Source organism: Verticillium dahliae, genomic scaffold (assembly GCF_000150675.1).
Source record: "Verticillium dahliae VdLs.17 supercont1.4 genomic scaffold, whole genome shotgun sequence".
NCBI lineage: Eukaryota > Fungi > Ascomycota > Sordariomycetes > Glomerellales > Plectosphaerellaceae > Verticillium > Verticillium dahliae.
The window spans coordinates 474,394-490,773 of record NW_009276925.1 but is presented as its reverse complement, the minus strand read 5'-3'; the positions used below and the strand labels follow the sequence as shown (position 1 = coordinate 490,773).

General features: G+C 55.4%; 6 protein-coding genes across 6 annotated transcripts; 3 read left to right on the top strand and 3 right to left on the bottom strand.

The window, feature by feature from the left end:
* Positions 1 to 376: 376 nt before the first annotated feature.
* VDAG_02490 (MFS1 family protein) lies at positions 377 to 2,757 on the top strand (the record flags this gene model as incomplete). The annotated part of the gene is made up of 3 exons (XM_009653143.1): positions 377 to 527; positions 587 to 1,319; positions 1,413 to 2,757. The coding sequence occupies 3 exons, from the start codon at positions 377 to 379 to the stop codon at positions 2,755 to 2,757; spliced, it is 2,229 nt and encodes a 742-aa protein (XP_009651438.1).
* A 1,096-nt stretch (positions 2,758 to 3,853) lies between these two features.
* VDAG_02489 (transmembrane protein PFT27) lies at positions 3,854 to 5,500 on the bottom strand (the record flags this gene model as incomplete). The annotated part of the gene is made up of 3 exons (XM_009653142.1): positions 3,854 to 3,924; positions 3,994 to 4,897; positions 4,985 to 5,500. 3 exons carry the CDS (start codon positions 5,498 to 5,500, stop codon positions 3,854 to 3,856), a joined length of 1,491 nt encoding a protein of 496 aa, XP_009651437.1.
* Positions 5,501 to 6,359: 859 nt separating this feature from the next.
* Positions 6,360 to 8,066, bottom strand: VDAG_02488 (general alpha-glucoside permease; the record flags this gene model as incomplete). Its single annotated transcript, XM_009653141.1, has 2 exons — positions 6,360 to 7,756; positions 7,811 to 8,066. The coding sequence occupies 2 exons, from the start codon at positions 8,064 to 8,066 to the stop codon at positions 6,360 to 6,362; spliced, it is 1,653 nt and encodes a 550-aa protein (XP_009651436.1).
* A 2,403-nt stretch (positions 8,067 to 10,469) lies between these two features.
* On the top strand, positions 10,470 to 12,592 carry VDAG_02487 (LEC14B protein; the record flags this gene model as incomplete). Its single annotated transcript, XM_009653140.1, has 4 exons — positions 10,470 to 10,689; positions 10,740 to 10,883; positions 10,936 to 12,378; positions 12,447 to 12,592. The coding sequence occupies 4 exons, from the start codon at positions 10,470 to 10,472 to the stop codon at positions 12,590 to 12,592; spliced, it is 1,953 nt and encodes a 650-aa protein (XP_009651435.1).
* A 345-nt stretch (positions 12,593 to 12,937) lies between these two features.
* VDAG_02486 (uncharacterized protein) lies at positions 12,938 to 13,266 on the bottom strand (the record flags this gene model as incomplete). The annotated part of the gene is made up of 3 exons (XM_009653139.1): positions 12,938 to 12,988; positions 13,059 to 13,123; positions 13,182 to 13,266. 3 exons carry the CDS (start codon positions 13,264 to 13,266, stop codon positions 12,938 to 12,940), a joined length of 201 nt encoding a protein of 66 aa, XP_009651434.1.
* Positions 13,267 to 14,460: 1,194 nt separating this feature from the next.
* Positions 14,461 to 15,842, top strand: VDAG_02485 (RRM domain-containing protein; the record flags this gene model as incomplete). Its single annotated transcript, XM_009653138.1, has 3 exons — positions 14,461 to 14,843; positions 14,899 to 15,485; positions 15,727 to 15,842. 3 exons carry the CDS (start codon positions 14,461 to 14,463, stop codon positions 15,840 to 15,842), a joined length of 1,086 nt encoding a protein of 361 aa, XP_009651433.1.
* Positions 15,843 to 16,380: the final 538 nt, after the last annotated feature.

Below are 16,380 nucleotides of genomic sequence, written 5' to 3'. Positions count from 1 at the left end.
GCCAACACACCCGGATAGTCTCTGACTGCCAGCCTTGACCTCCAGTCAGCCTCGCACCACCACCTCTCCACCTCATGTCTCTCCAACTTAGCTTTTCATCTTAACCTCGACCGCCTCTTATTGATCAATCCTAGACATTGGTTCGCAAATCTTTAACTCCTTGCTCCAGATAGCGTTACTCCCTTCGTCCTACACAACCTCGGCGTTCCATGACCACACACCCACCTCTCATCACGTCGCCCCTAGAAACCATTCAGCTGGCATTGCATTCATCACATATGCTTGTTCCTTCGTCGTAACTCGTCACAGCCTATCATAATACCAAGAAAATACAGATCATACGCCCTGTCTATTCCTCTGGGCCTCGCAAAGAGCTATGGCTGCTGAATCGTCAGCAAAACCGCGTTGGGGGCGATGGTTCGGGCGCGAGTCCAACGCTGCCCAGGCCCCCGAATCACAAGAGAAGCCAGGTCCTCCGAGATGGAGTATGGGTGTTCTCAATGACCCTCACACAGTTCAGGTTCCTGGTACGTGGGTTCTCTGTCAATCTTTCCCCATCACCTGCTGATCGCACTGCAAACATCAGGTTCTGTCCTTCTGCTTGCCAGTAACAGGAACGAACCCCTCGGCCTGCGTAATGCGCCTGCACGCACCTCTCATTCCTCCATCCCGACCGGGTTCTTCGATCCAGGTCCATCGCCACCGGCCACTGCCCGCCGCTCTTCCTCGCATGGCCCGCCCGCCGATGAGAAGAAGAAGACCAAAGACGGCAAAATCATTCTAGAGCCCCAGCCAGAGGACTCGGCGAACGACCCGCTGAATTGGCCTGCTTGGCGTCGCGACACTGCCCTCTTTTCTCTAGGTTTCTACTGCCTGGTCGGCGGAGGAATCACGCCGCTGCTGGCCGCTGGGTTTTACGATGTTGCCGACGACTACGGAGTCAGCGTCGAACATGTGTCGTTGACAACCGGCTTGTACATGATGGGCATGGGCCTCGGATCCGTTGTCGCATCCCCTACCGCCATCTTGTGGGGAAAACGTCCGGTCTACCTCGCGGGCGCCATTCTGCTGGCCATATCTTCCGTCTGGTGTGCTCTTTCGCCTAACTTTGCTTCCCTCATCGTGGCCAGAATCGTTCAAGGCATAGCCGTCAGCCCTGTAGAGTGTCTGCCTTCGGCCACCATTGCCGAGATCTTCTTCCTGCACGAGAGAGCGTATCGCATCGGCATATACACCTTGCTTCTGCTAGGTGGCAAAAATCTAGTCCCGCTGGTGAGCGCTGTGATCATCCAGGCTCTGAATTGGCGATGGGTATTCTGGTAGGCAGCATCCCCCACTCCTTGGTGCCACCAGCATGAAGTATCCGGGTTGAGTGGATTTTTGGACGTCAAGACTGATGACAAGTGATATAGGGTCGTAGCTATTATTGTCGCCGTCTGGTTCTTTGCCCTCTTTCTATTCGTGCCAGAGACATTTTGGGACAGAACACCTCACCCAAAGTCCAGGAAACCATCGAGACGGCCGAGCTTCATTCGTCGTCTGTCATCACAGCGAAACGTACCTCAGCAGCCCGCACCCGTGGCAGCAGTCGACGAGACCGCGGACCCATCTAAGGGACAGACTGATGACGTCCCTGCAACACCCTCCGTCGCAACACCCTCTGGACAACAACACAAAAGCCTCCACGTTGGGTTTGCTCCTAATGAACCTACCGAGCAAGTGGGCGAGACAAGCGTCAGCACCAGCATGGCTCCGGATGCAACAGCTCTTGAACAAGCTCGTCCAGAAGATGATAATGAAAGACCAACCTCTGCCCGCACGGCCACGCCCACTACCGGGAACACCGCCTTTGACGCTCAGCGAGCAGATTCACCTCACCACGGCTCCACCTCGGGCTCCGATTACTTTGCCAGAGGACCTGGAATGGAGAGCGAAATGTTCCCGACAGACTCGAGAGGTCCGCCGAAATCGACTGCGTATACCCACACACTGCGACACCAACCCGCAAGGTCTTTTACCGAGCAGCTCAACCCATGGAATGGCCGTCTCAATCACGACAAATGGCTGAAGGTCATGGTTCGGCCTTTTATCCTCTTTGCGTATCCCTCTGTTCTCTGGTCTACAGTCATCTACTCTTGCTCTGTGGGGTGGCTCATCGTCATCTCGGAAACGATGAGCGTGATCTATCGGAATTCGGACTCGTACAACTTCACCGCCCTTCAGACTGGGCTCGTGTACATCTCGCCGTTTGTTGGTGGCATCTTGGGCACCGTTGTAGCCGGTAAAGTAAGCGATATCATCGTTAGGGCGCTGGCACGTCGCAACGGGGGCCTTTACGAGCCCGAATTCCGCCTCATCATGGCAATTCCTATCCTCCTCAGCACCGTCATAGGGTTGATGGGGTTTGGATGGTCAGCAGAAGAACGCGATCACTGGATGGTGCCCACGTTCTTCTTTGGCGTCATATCATTCGGATGTACCATGGGTTCCACCACGTCCATCACATATTGCGTTGACAGCTACCGACAGTATGCCGGCGAGGCTCTGGTCACGCTCAATTTTAGCAAGAACATCCTACACGGACTTGTCTTTAGTTTGTTCGTCACTCACTGGATGGCATCTGACGGGCCGAAAACTATGTTCATCTGGCTCGGCGTCATTCAGCTAATTTTCTGTCTGTTCTCGATCCCCATGTACATCTTTGGCAAACGTGCCCGTATGTGGACTGTGCGGAAGAACTTTATGGAGAAGTTTTAGACGGAGCCTTGTTGCATTGGGAGGCCAGCGTGTTGGGAACGTGGCCAAGAAGCATGGAGACTCCTTTTCAAGCATTTCCGGCGTTACGGGGTTTGATTTCTTTTGGCGTTGCGCCAGCATCAGCATTATACATTGGACGATTCCGGGAGTTCATACACACACCAGTGTCAAGGGGCGCAGACGACAGTATACAGCATACCATACCAACCACCATACCTAAACTAGAGTGCCATCTTGCGCATACATGTCGCAGATGGTTTCATGAATAACTTACACGCCATAAACGTTCTACCGCGGGTACGTGTGACTAACTTCCAGCGATGCCATGCCATTTGGTTGGGTTTACTAGTCAGTTCTGTAATCACTTGGTCAAAGACACTCGCCATGTTCTCGGAAGTCGTTGTCATGTCGTCTCTTGTCTACCCAGTCCAGCCATTGAAATATACACAAGGCCTAGATACCTGTAACCCGAAAAACTCCGCCAACCCGGCGGTTCCCCCCATCATTTACACATGGGGTTGGAAAGCCATGGGGAAATCGCACCCGCATATATTACAAGCCACGCAGCCCTCGCCTGCTGTCATCCCGTCCCTTCCATCCATGGGTAACCCACCAGTGCCCTTGCTCTGCACACCGACGACCCCGTCCTTTACTAGCCAGACCCCCTTGCGCCGCCCCCACTGCCCCTCCGCGCGCCGCCCCCTCGCGTTCTGATCTCGTCTCGCTGAGAGAGAAGGTCGAAAAGAAGCATATGGATGACCAGCATGCATGTACGTGTTGTTGTGTAATGCATTAGAAGAAAGAAAAAAAGAAGTTTCTCGTGGTTAGCGAGGTGGGAAACGGGGGAACGAAAACGAGCGCGTGTTGGCCGAGTTCTGCGACTCGTCCGACGTCTGAATCGACACCTCGATGAAGGTGGGCGCAAAGGGAGGGGGATGGGATTTCAACGGTTATGAAACGCGTCATGGTGGAAAGGCAACGCTTTTTTGCCCTTTTTTCTTTTCTTCTTCTTTTTCAATAAAAAAACTCCTTGTCTGGACGGCCGTGAAGAGGGGTGTTCGCTGAGCCGTATGCGATGTACCTGTACCCGAAACGACTATGCGTAGAGGGCTTCGATGAAGTAGATGAAGCCGAAGAGGAGGAAGGCGAGGGCGCCACCGATGGTTACTAGAAGGAATCAGCGTTCGTCGCAGCAGAGAAAGGGGGACAGCGTGGCTCCTTAATGGTTTTACTTACCAACTTTCAAGCTGACTTTCCCCGCGATGGCGCGACCGCCGATGACTGCCACGCCGGTGCAGACGCAGTGTCCCGTCATGGCACCGAGCGTGACCCACCAGTAGTCCTGTCCAGCGGCCATGGCAATGGTCGCGATCTGAGAGCGGTCACCCCACTCGCCGAGGAAGGTCATGACAAAAGTCTGCACCCAGGCCGGGCTCAGGAGCAGGGAAGACAGGTTGCCAAGCCCCTGGAAGAAGCTGGCCGCCGAGGCGTAGCGGCCGCCCGAGCGGCTGCGGGATCGGCTGGAGGAGGGAGAGCGTGGCGGGGAGGGGAAGCGGCTCTTGGAGCGCGACTTGCGGTGGTCGCCGTCGCCGAGGCCCATCTCGAGGGCGTAGGGAGAGACGGCGTGGGAGTTGCCGCGCCGGCGGCCGGCGGCGGCACTCTCCTTTTCCTTCTCAGCGAGCTCGCGCTCGACTTCGTGAAGCTCTTCAGTGACGCCCTCGTTGGGGTCCATGGCCATGCCTTCGCGGAGCAGCTTGGCGCCAAAGACGAAGAACAGACCGGCGGCGGCGAACGAGGTCAGGCGCTTGGGAATGAGGGTCGGGACGGCGTGACCGAGAACGGCGGAGAGAACAGTCATAACGAGCAGAGCGCCGAATGCGGCAGAGAAGACAACGAGGCGATCGTGCTTCATAGCCATCAGGGCGGCCACGAGGAAGGTCTTGTCGCCCACCTCGGAGACAAGAATCATGGTGAGAGAGAGGACGAAGGAGTGGAAGGGCTGGATGATGCCTTCATCCTCCTCCTCCAGCGCGCTCGAATCCTTGGGGTGCGACTTGGAGACATCGAGGTGGTCTTTGTTGGCGGAGTCGGGAACGGGAGGAGGAATGTCGTCTAGCGACTTGGGAAGGTCTGCCGGTTTCTGCAAGGAGAAGAAAGGTTAGCACCCCATCAGGGGGAATTTGCCATGACAGAAGTTTGGTGACGAAGGGTGAAGGGGAGTACTCACGCCCAGGCCAGCTACCTCATTAGCCGTGCCGTGTTCGTGCTCATGCTCAGGGCGGTCCTGGTCGCTGGGCGAGGGAGTCTTGGGGGCTTCGGGGACGTTATCGCCGGCCTTGCGCGCCTTGTCCTTCTCGCTGACGCCGCCCTCGGTGCCAATGGTGCCCTCCTTTGGCTTCTGACGGTCACGGTCGTTCATGACGCCGTCGTTGGTCTCGGGAATGCGCTTGCCGTCGACAATGGTGGGATCGTCAGGCCTGCCCTCGAGGGGTGGAAGGTCCTTCACGAGGTCATCGGTGTTGTGGTTCCTGTCGACAAAGGGGCCTTGATGCGGCATGCCATCCCTGCCGTCGACGGGCGCGCCTTTGGTGCCGACATCTTGTCGCTTGCCGATCTCTGCTACTGGTATCTCTGGGGCGACTGCTCGTGGCTCGTTGTGAATCGTCTGCTCGGACGCTAGGGCTGCGACCAGGGAGGGAATGAGGAGGAGGATCAAGGACAAGGGTCGGGACCTGAGCCGCATGATGGCGGTATCTGTATTTGAAAGCAACGAAGGGGGGAGAGAAATGAAAGCAGGCGGACTGGAGCAGTGATGATATGATGCGGTGGAAAGAAAAGGAGAAAGTTGTTGAGGTGAGGCGCTCGAGTTGACGACCTGGCCTGGCCGTAATGGTGTGTTGGATGATTACAGGTACCTAGACGTGCCCCCCGAAACATTTGGCCAATAGTTCCCAACTGGGGTTAGTGGCCGCCAAGCCCAGACATCAGCCGCTCGCCGTTCTCCTGGATTGAAACCGACGAGCTCTCTTGGTGATTGGCTCCATCAGAGGTGGCTGCGGTGGCTAAGGTACGGTGGCTGCGGTGGCTACGGTGGCTTCTTGGACCTCCTTCCTGAGCTTCTTCCTGAGCTGCTTCATGAGCTGTCCCGACTTGAGCAACATACCTCTACATCTCATTGAGAGATTCCCATTTGTATTTCATTTTGTTTATTTTGCCATTTTCGTTATTGACCAATTTCCACTGAGACAGACAGATGCCATCCATTTAGTCGCATCCTGCTGAGTCCGAGCCCATAATATCAACCATGCCCTTCTTTCTCATATTCTTCACGTTAAGCAGCGAGACCACTCAAGTGTAAACAATTCATTTCATCTTTGTCAAATTTTCTCCTTCCTCTAACACTACTTTTGTGGGGGAGGCAAAGCGTCAAAACATATTTCACACCCAGCGCCTATTGCTCGCATCCATCTGCCTCGCACCAACCCGCCCTCACTTCATAACCAAAGATCCGAGCCTACTTAGACTTGTTGCCAGATGAACGACATCAGGTGCTCCCGGAAACACCAAGCACCACCGCTGCATACAAAGACACAAGTGGCACTTTAAGCCTTGGCCGTCATCTCGGAAATGTCCCGCTCGTCAAAGGGATCAACGACAGTGCTGGCAAACTTCCTGGCCGGGACCCGCTTGGCAAAGAGCACGTCGAGCTCGTGGTACGACCTGTTCCAGGTCTCGGGCAGGCGGAAGTAACTCCAGACGAAGACGCCAAAGCAGGTGCCAGCCCAGAAGAAGCCCGTGTAGCCCTTGAGGTTCCAGGCCTGGGGGTTCATGAAATACTGCTGCAGGACGCCACCAATGGTGCCCATGATGTTGGACGAGTCGCGGGCGAGGCAGATGGTCTTCTGACGGAGACGGGTGGAGCCGACCTCGGCGGGGAGCGCCCAGCCCAGCTGTCCGGCCGAGAGCTGGAAGATGAAGGTCCAGAGCATGGTGAGGCAGGCCTGCGCCATGGCGACCGATTCCTTCGAGGTCCAGACGTTGAGGATACCGATGAGGAGAAGCACAGAGCACATGCCAGCCATGCCCCAGACGTAAATGGTGCGGCGGCCGAGACGGGGCATCAGGACGAACCAGTTGATCAGGCAGCCGACAAAGGCAAGACCGGTGCCGCCGAGCGCGAGAGAGTAGGTGGTGCTGGTGCCGAGACCCATCTGTGAGAAGAAGTACGAGCTGTTGTAGGCAAACGCGATACCGCAGAGAATCTGACCGGCAAAGACGACGCAGGCAATCTCGGTGCGGCGTAGCTCGGTGCCCTTGAAACAGTCCCAGTAGCTCGTGCCGATGCGCAGCTGCTGCTCAAGGTTGTTGGTGTAGACAATCATGGACAGCGTCTTGCGCGGGTCGACGGACGTTGTGGCGGTGGATTGAAGGCGGCGCAGCGAGTCCTCGGCCTCCTCCAGCTTACCCATGCGGACGAGGTACCAGGGAGACTCGGGCGAGATGTAGAGGAGGGGGATGAGGAAGACAGGCCACACCCACTGCAGAGCGAACGGGATCCTGTAGCCCCACTGGTCCACGTGCGTCGACAGGCCCTTGAGGATGCCGGCAGAGATGAGCTGGCCGAGGATGAAGCACATATTGGTGTACGAGGTCATATATGTGCGCAGCGCAGTGGGCAGGACTTCGGAGGCGTAGGCAGGAGCGGTCGTGGCGAGAATGCCCCAGGGGACACCGCAGAGGATTTCGCCGATGACCAGGACGATGAGGTTCGGGGCGAAGAAGACGGGGAAGATGAAGAGCGACAGGGCGATGAGGGCGCCGATCTGGACGCGACGAGAGCCGTACTTGGACACGAGATAGCCGCTCAGGAGGCAGCCGAAGATGGAGCCGACGCCGGCACCTTGCGACAGACCGGCCTGCCATGCAGGGGTCAACTGGTAGCCCGTTGGACTCTGGGGAGTGACCCCAACGAATCGGCCGTACTTGATCAGGAACGATGCTGTTGAGATACTAAATTAGCGTCGTCGCGTCGTGGGGAAGCAGGTTTCCTTACGGTACGCGAAGAAGTTGGACAAGAGGTTGGTATCGTAGCCCTCCATGATCACACAGGTGGATGACACGAGCGCCCAGCCGATGGCCTTTGGATACACCCGGATGGCCTCGGCGATGGTGAGTTCGTGATCTTCAGCAGTAGCCTCGAGTGCCGCCTGGTTGAGGACCTTGTCGTCGAGGGCGGTGTTGTTGGCTGCTTCCGCCAGGACCGCGACGGTATCAGCCTTTTCCAAGGCGACGACGTTCGATTTCTGCATGATGAAGCCCGGGTCTCGGATGACGGAGCGTCTTTGTCGTATTTAAGCTTTGTTATAGAGGTGAAGAGGATGAGAGGGATGCTGGTGTAACAAGACCCGGTTTCTCGTGGGTCCTTGGGGTCCCTTATATGACTGGAAGTCTCAAGGCCGCGGTGGCCTGTCCTGAGAGTATCACAGCATCTCCAAGCCTTCACACGCCGCCCCGAATCATGGTATCCTAGCTATGGAAAAGAAGTAGACTTCGCCCAAAGGGGGTATGCTCGGGATTTGTCCCCAGTACCCCGCTGCCCAGGAAAAGGTGAGGTAAGGTTGAGAAGACACTGACACGATCTGATGGCCTCGCTTTCGAACCGATGCCCCTGCATCTCCGCAATTGAGCTGTGTCGAAGGCTAAAGCCCCAGCTGGGGTCGAGATGCCACCCCGCCAAATTCGACATCTCCCCAGGGGCAGCCGAATCAGGTGTTTGCGTTGTGTGCAGTGAAGGCACGCTATGGCGGGAAAGTTGGCGGAAAACTGGCGCCGCACATCCAACAGACCACTTTCAATTTCCCGTCTTCAACTCGGCCCAAGACATGCGAGAGTATAGGGTTTGAATACCGGTTTGACCTTACCCTAGTGCGCCATGTCGGTCCGACAGAATCTTTAATCAATCGTTTAAATGCAGAAATGTTTGAATTTCGAGCATCATGTGCACGAAATGCGACATGGCTGCTGGATGTTCATGGGAGACTTGCCTAGATGATGTATGCTCTGCCCCCCTGAGGCTGGAGGCTAGAGTTCTCCGCCATGGCAAATGGGCGCCTTTTCTTAGCCCCCGCCCTGGCGTGTCTCTCTAACTCACCACCATCGGCGGGCGACTAAGCAGTATGCAATGTTGGAACAGTTGACTTCTGGGCACCTGCCCCGACCACCACCAGAAGGCCAAAAAAAGTGCAACCTCATAGCGCAATATTGCTCGCTTGAAAATGACATCGATGTCCTGTCAGGCGGCGGAACAGATGCATAGGCTTGCGGAATATGATTGAGAGGTGCGGGTTGAGCCAGACGTCAATCAGGCGTCCAGAATGATGTAGACACGAACTTACCTCTCAGCTGCAAGCAACATATACGACAATGCCTACCTTAGTACTTGTCGCATTTGGATGAGCTGTGCTCCGGGTTGAAGGATTAAATCAAGCAGTGAGGCCAAATGAGTCCATACCGTTTCACCGATACTATATCCATCTCCAGCTCGCACTTGGCCATCCCCTCATCATGTTCGTCGTGTGTTGAAGCTTCGTCTGAGCACTATTCGTCATCCAGGACTCTGGCAGATGGAACGTCAGATACCCCAGATTATCTCCCCAACCTCGTCGGCCTGGAGAAGAGGGGAGATGGGAGCATAGCCCATGTTTGTATAATGATCATCAGATGTTCAATCGTCTCGCGACTTGGTGCTAGTACACGTGCGGCGGGGCCCACACTGTTGGTAGCGTATGCGGGGAGCATCAGTGCCGCGCAGGGATCTAACAGCTCCTCCACGTCCCTTGATCGCTGGGCTGAATACTGCGGGATATTTGTTGGAGCAGTTTTCCGACGACAAGCCGCCTGGAGCGTCGCTCGTACAAGGCGCATCTGCCATAAACCTCGCCAGAACTCCATTCGAGATTTCATCGATCGAACCCAACGTCAGGCAATTCTTGAGAGTTGAGCAAGTGAATATCTTGGCGGACTGTTTCTCGTTCCTCCTGAAGCTGATGACGGGTTGATATCGTCCGACGCATTTTGTGCCAGCCCTGAGAGGGAGCAATTACGTCCACAGGCTGGATGTCCTTGAGACATGGGTTGGTTGCACTTGGTCTTGAATTTGATGATAGTACGACGCATCAAAGAGAATTGGAGGTTGTCCTTCCAGGTCAACTCACAAAGAACAAGGCAGCATCGTGAGATCTCCAATGCGGTAGGTACAATCGGTCCTCGTTTATGAGGAGATGAAGTCGAAATACAGGTAGCAAGGTCCGTAGATGCTGCTGATTATTAAGGGACCATCTAGGTACCTTCTCTGTTCTGGTCAAGGCGGCAATAGGGGGCCGCCTTATCTTATCTCCGGCCAGTGGTTGCCCCCACCCATACTTACACCAATGCATGTCGTCACGAACCTCGGGGATGAGAGCTTCGCGACTACTGTCACAACTCACCTTGAGCTTTTCCTCCAAAAGTACCGGCTGTGTCATATCATTAGACTCCCGAATTCACATTGTCGGGGAACATAGCGTCGTGCATCAAGAGAAGCACTTCCGACGTGGCAGTGATCCGCGTTTGCCGGCTGTTCCCCCGCCTCTCTTGTTCCAGGCGCCAAATATCCCACCTCACCTTACCCTTCTTGATTGCCGAGGCACCCACTCGGGCGTCTCACAGACACGATGGACACGTCCGATCGAGACTCATCCGCACAGCCCGTTAGTAATGACCCTCAAGAACTGGACGAGGAACTGCTTTCCGACTGGTATATTCAACAACAGGAGCAAGCTGCCGAGTCATCTCTGAACTCCGACCAAGATGAATCCGAAAGTGGAGTTCACTATGAATACGTGCTCGAAGATGCAGAGGACGACGACGACGATGATGATGAGGATTATCATGGTGTGTTCCATCATCTGTCCGTCAGTGCATCTCTGCTAACTCTGTGAAAGATGCCGAAGACGGCGAAGATACAGAAACAGAACGTGAAGTGGCCGGTCTCCTCGCATCAAACGGAGACGATGATGATGGCGAGGAAAACGAAGAGGACAGCGATGACGCGGATGACGCGCTTGATGGTGTACAAGCGATTTTAGGTTCGCAATCCCTTTGGCTAACAATGGTCACCTCGGTCCTAACTCTGGGTAGATGGCGCAGGAATTGGATGGTTGTCACGAGCACAAGTTATGGCACTTCTGAGAGGCAGAAACCTTGGCAGCATTTTGGTCGAAGAAGGCGATGACGGCGAGTTTCTGAGCTTTGGGGCCAGACGTCGACGACGGGCGCCGCCCGATCCTAACCGTTTTCCCAAAGTCCCGAGCGAGAAAGGCATCGAGCTTATGCACTCGGGTGTCTTTGGAGCCACTGATGCTCGTGTTCACAAGCAGAAGCAGCTGGCCCGTCGCATCCTCGACCGAGAGCTCGGCTTCGATACCAGAGTCGACCGGCAAAAGAATCAAGACATGATGGCGCAAAACATGCTCCCATCAAACAGAGCAGAAATGATTGTCCACTACGATTCGCCTGTGTACTCGGGTCAGTTCTCCGAGGACGGCAACTTTTTCTACGCATGTGGCCATGACTTCAAAGTCCGCATGTACGACACATCGAACCCGTACAACTGGAAATACTACAAGACCGTCGAGTACCCCTTTGGCCAGTGGACGTTGACCGATGCGTCGCTGAGTCCCGACAACAAATGGCTCGCCTATACCTCGATTCATTCCAGCGTCTGTCTGGCGCCGACCGATCCCAACGATAGGGGTGATCCGTATACGCTCAACCTCGATGCCGGCAGGGGTGGCCACCGAGGATACCACAATTTCGGTATTTGGTCGGTGAGGTTTTCCGGCGACGGGAGGGAGCTCGTTGCCGGCACCAACAAATGCTCCATCATCGTCTACGACATCGAGTCCCGTACGGTGCTGCATGATGTACAGGGCCACGAGGACGATGTCAATGCCGTATGTTTTGCCGACAAGTCTTCGCCACACATCTTGTATTCCGGCTCCGACGACACCACAATCAAGGTCTGGGATCGACGAAGCATGGGCGACGGACGGCCAGCGGGCGCTTTTATCGGTCATACGGAAGGGTTGACATACATCGACAGCAAGGGCGACGGGCGCTACATTCTGAGTAACGGCAAAGACCAAACTATGAAGCTGTGGGACCTGCGCAACGTCATGTCCACCGACAGGTTCAGCGAGCTCAACCCCACGCAGCACACGGCAGGCCGAGGCTTCGACTACAGAATGGGGGTCTACAATGACGACGACTGGGAGCCCCATCCAAGCGGTGACAACTCGGTGGTCACATTCCGCGGTCACAAGGTGTTGCAGACGCTCATCCGCTGTCACTTCTCGCCGCCTTCCAGCACAAATTCACGATACGTGTACTCGGGAAGCCAGGACGGCAAGGTCTGGATCTACAACATGGACGCTACCGTGGCCAGCGTCATCGACGTCAACAAAGCCACCAGGGGTTCGAGGACGTCGCAGAGGCGGAGGGTGTTCTACTACGACGAGTCCCCTAGCTGGAGGACATGCGTGCGTGATGCGAGCTGGCACCCCAACGCGCCACTGCTGGTCGGTAAGTACTGCTGCTGCGCCCATCTCCCCTGCTCACTTGACGACGACGGGATGCTGACATTTTCCAAGCTTCGGCGTGGAATGGGGCTGGCGCCTCATTTGGCACGTGCAGTGTTCACTCGTTCAACGAGGCTGATGACGATGAGGCAGAGCCTAGGATGGGCAGAAGTGTCGATGAGCAGCTTCGAACAGATCCATCGCTCAAAGATGTATAGCCTGATGTAGACAGCAGGGAATATGATTCGAACTGGGTTGGTATTTCGATTAATGATACAAGAATGACACGTACGTGCCCTTGTACACTCAGTCAATCTGAAGTATGACTGAGAAGAATCCGGATTCGAAAGACACGTCCCCCTCAAGCTTATACCGTGCGCATCGTGAGGTCCCTAGTCCCTCAAATTCGCGGTGTCCCTCTTTGCTCGCCGAACGTGTCTTTCCATCCAGAGTCCCTCCGTAACCGCGGGTATATTTTTGGTGGGTTGGCTCGTTTGAAAATGGCAATGGAAATGATCCCTACACCCTTCCTATCGCTACCGATAGCGCTCGTGTACCATGATTTACGCACCACCGACCAGAATGTTGTTGACGGGGATGTGGATGAGCTTGACCTGCACCGACAAGTGTTAGCAAGGTGGCAGGGCGGCAGAGACCTGTGGGGAGACTTGCGATGTAACCGACAGCTCCCATGATGAGGAAACCAACACCGACGGCCTGCGCGAGCTTCTGGTACTCGGCGCGATCGGCTAACAGAGAGGGTCAGCATGTGTTGTTCACATTAGCCTGCGTTTCGCGTCGACTCACGCTTGGTGCACCTCCTCATGAACTGGACGCCATCCTGAGCGAACTCCGAGGGGACCTCAAGGAACTCCTTAACGGTATCGGCCATTGTAATTTCGACGATGGACAGAGAGGTAGAAGGGAATTAATTCGAAGTTCTGGCAGGGCGTAGAGCGATCGGGACGTGGGTATCGTGGATGGGTGTAGGAGAAGGCGATTGGGGTCGGACGGAAATGCGAGGTGTCCTAGCAATGGATAGATGTCTCTAAAAGGGTCTCCCCCCAGAAAATGGGGAACTCGACGGAACCAGCTGGTGCTTCGTGGTGAAGCCACATTGCCAAAAAACCAGGGGCGGAAGAATGCGGCCGTGCTCCGTGAGCGCCACAGATCTGGCCCAATTGACAGAGCATCAGCCACAGGACACTCCTTGGTGGAGACTTTCAGGAGGCGGGCCCATGCACCTTCAAGCCGCCCCATGTTCGACGCCTGGCCCAAACGCGACCCAAGCTCTACCCGTCTGAAGGAAGCTTCCAAGCTGCCTCAGGAAGACCAGTCCGGCTTAACGCAGTCATCCCACTGAAGCACCAGCCTTAACTCCAAGAACCGCGATCGCCTAGGGTCACCACGACGCCTTATTCACACATCTCTCGTTCAGAACTGTCGTATCGAAAGTCGGATTTATCCCACCGACGGCGTCACGGCCAGACAATAAGCCCACGCGGCCAAACCGATCTTTCCTACCGAGGTGGCCGTAAGGCAGCAACAGCGAAGGAACTTGAGATCCAGCAGGGTGTCATCGCGTGCGGGTGCGCAATAGGGCAACAGCTGCAAAGACTGTCAAGGTCTTGGGAACTCCGGCCACCTGTTTCGTTTCGTCGGCTGTTGGTTTGCCATCGGACCCTTCTTGCCTGCCTGTACTCTTTTACCTACACCCGTCGGGCTCTCGCTGCCAAGAGACCCCTCCCGTCGCCGTCACAAGAGATCGAAGTACAGAGCTTCCTCTTCGAGTTTTTATAACTCTCTACGGACGGGCTTTGGATCAACCAACCCTCCTTCCACCTTGTCCTGTCTGCAGAAAGAGGAGTGTACGTATGATTGGTCTTTCTGTCTCCTTATTTTCTCTCTTCGCGCAGCCGGGATGGTGGCCGGTGGTGGTATTTGTTTCATATCATGTCGTTTCGCAGTGTTTCTCTCCATGGCTGATCATAGATGCATAAAAGGCAACGACGGCTCCTGTACCTCAGAACCTAATAACAACCCTGATTGTTCGCTTTCATAGAGACACAGTCGCACAACACCCGCGATGGCCGACGACGAATTCGAAATCGACATTTACGGCGATGCACCCCAGGAGAACCAGGAGGGACATCATGAGTACGAGGGAGGCCAGCAGCAACAACAAGAGCATGACCACCGAGAAGACCACGATGACAGTGGACAGCATGAGCACAAGGAGGAATCCGAACAGTACAACGATCAGTCGTCGTCTGCCCCGCAACAAGGCACCAAGCGTAAGGGGGACGACAGAGCGGTAGACCCTGGCGCTACCAACGCCATTACCATCTCGGATCTGAACTGGTGGAACACGGACGACGAGATTCGCGGCTGGTCACGCCGGGCGCATTGCGAAGACGAGCTCAAGGACATAACGTTTAGTGAACACAAAGTCAATGGCAAGAGCAAGGGGTAAGTTTTTTCGCTGGGGATTATATTGACGCCGCAGTGGCTGATGGTGCTACAGCCAAGTCTATATCGAGTTTGCTTCCCAACAAGCTGCGACCGCCACGAAGCACCTCGTCGACAAACTCGAGGGCAATACACCCGGCCAAAAGCGCTACAATGTCGCCTACTCGAACCCGAACGTGAACCCCTTCCGCACGCTACCCAAAGACACATCCAACAGGCAACCAAAGGAAGGCCAAGGGTCTCGGGCCACAGGCACCTTTAACAACGACAACAGTGCCAACATGGGTGGCAACTTCCGCGGCAATTACAGGGGACGTGGCGGCGGTGGTGGTTTTGTGCCCCGTGGCGGCATGAACCAGAACAACTACAACCGCAACTTTGTCGGCGGTATGGGTGGATATAACCAGAACAACAACATGGGCGGCTTCAACAATGGCGGCATGGGCGGCGTCGGCTTCAACAACAACATGGGCGGCTTCAACCGGGGCGGCTTCGGCGGCGGCATGCGTGGAGGGCCCGGCGGTATGCGAGGCGGCCGTGGTGGCATGAATCAGATGGGAGGTATGCCCATGGGCCCAATGGGCGGAATGCCAATGGGCGGAATGGGCAACCCCATGGGCATGATGGGTGGAGGCATGCAGGGTAAGACTCCTGATCTGTGCACTATCTCTTTGTCCCTACTTCATCGTACATCCCACTCTGGCAAGCCAACGTCTGTGTCGTTTGACTTGACCTATTGCCAGTGGCAGCCGGGTCAAGACAAGACTGATGATGAAACTGCTTCGGGTCTGCTCCAGATGTTCGTTTGTTGCTTGTATACTTGCCATGCACTGTTCTCACCCCACAATCTGGGTCGCTTCTTACTGATCTCTCTGCACTATAGGTTTCCAAGGAATGCCGCAGCAATTCAACCCCGGCTTTTTCGGTGGCGGAGGGGGCGGTCAGGGAGGTGGCGACTGGGGAAATCCCCATGGTGCCAAGAGACCTCGTCCAGAATAAAGGGGTTTTTCTATCGAGGTGACCGGTCAAACCTCGACTGGCGATTAGGGGTTGCAATTCTCGATAGAGACTAGCCTGCGATCTGTACTATCATCAGCGCCATGCTCTCGAGGAGCTTGGCGGTCTGCAATCTTGGGGACTTGGGTCGGCGTTGCTTTCATCTTGGGTTCTGCTTTAATGGTTTAAATCACTTACTGCACTGCGACACAATGGTGAACCTGGACTTTCATACTCGACATAGAAGACAAGAGCGGCAGTCGGTGCTTCTTGAGGACGACAATATTGATTTCGGATTTACACAAGCAGTCTTGCGTGAGGAATTCATATGACTGTGTGTGGGCGATTATGGCAAGAAAAGATTGGGAAGCAGTACTGTGAGCACTACCAGGGGAGAAAGAAAGGGGTCCAGAGGCTGATCACCAATGAGACTAGGCAGAATGAAGAGGATCGAGCGAATGTCGTCAGGCATCGTCTGGACGCAGAGCAGACGGACCGGTAGCGTAGACCCTAGGATCGAACGGCCGACGTAGGTCAGAAC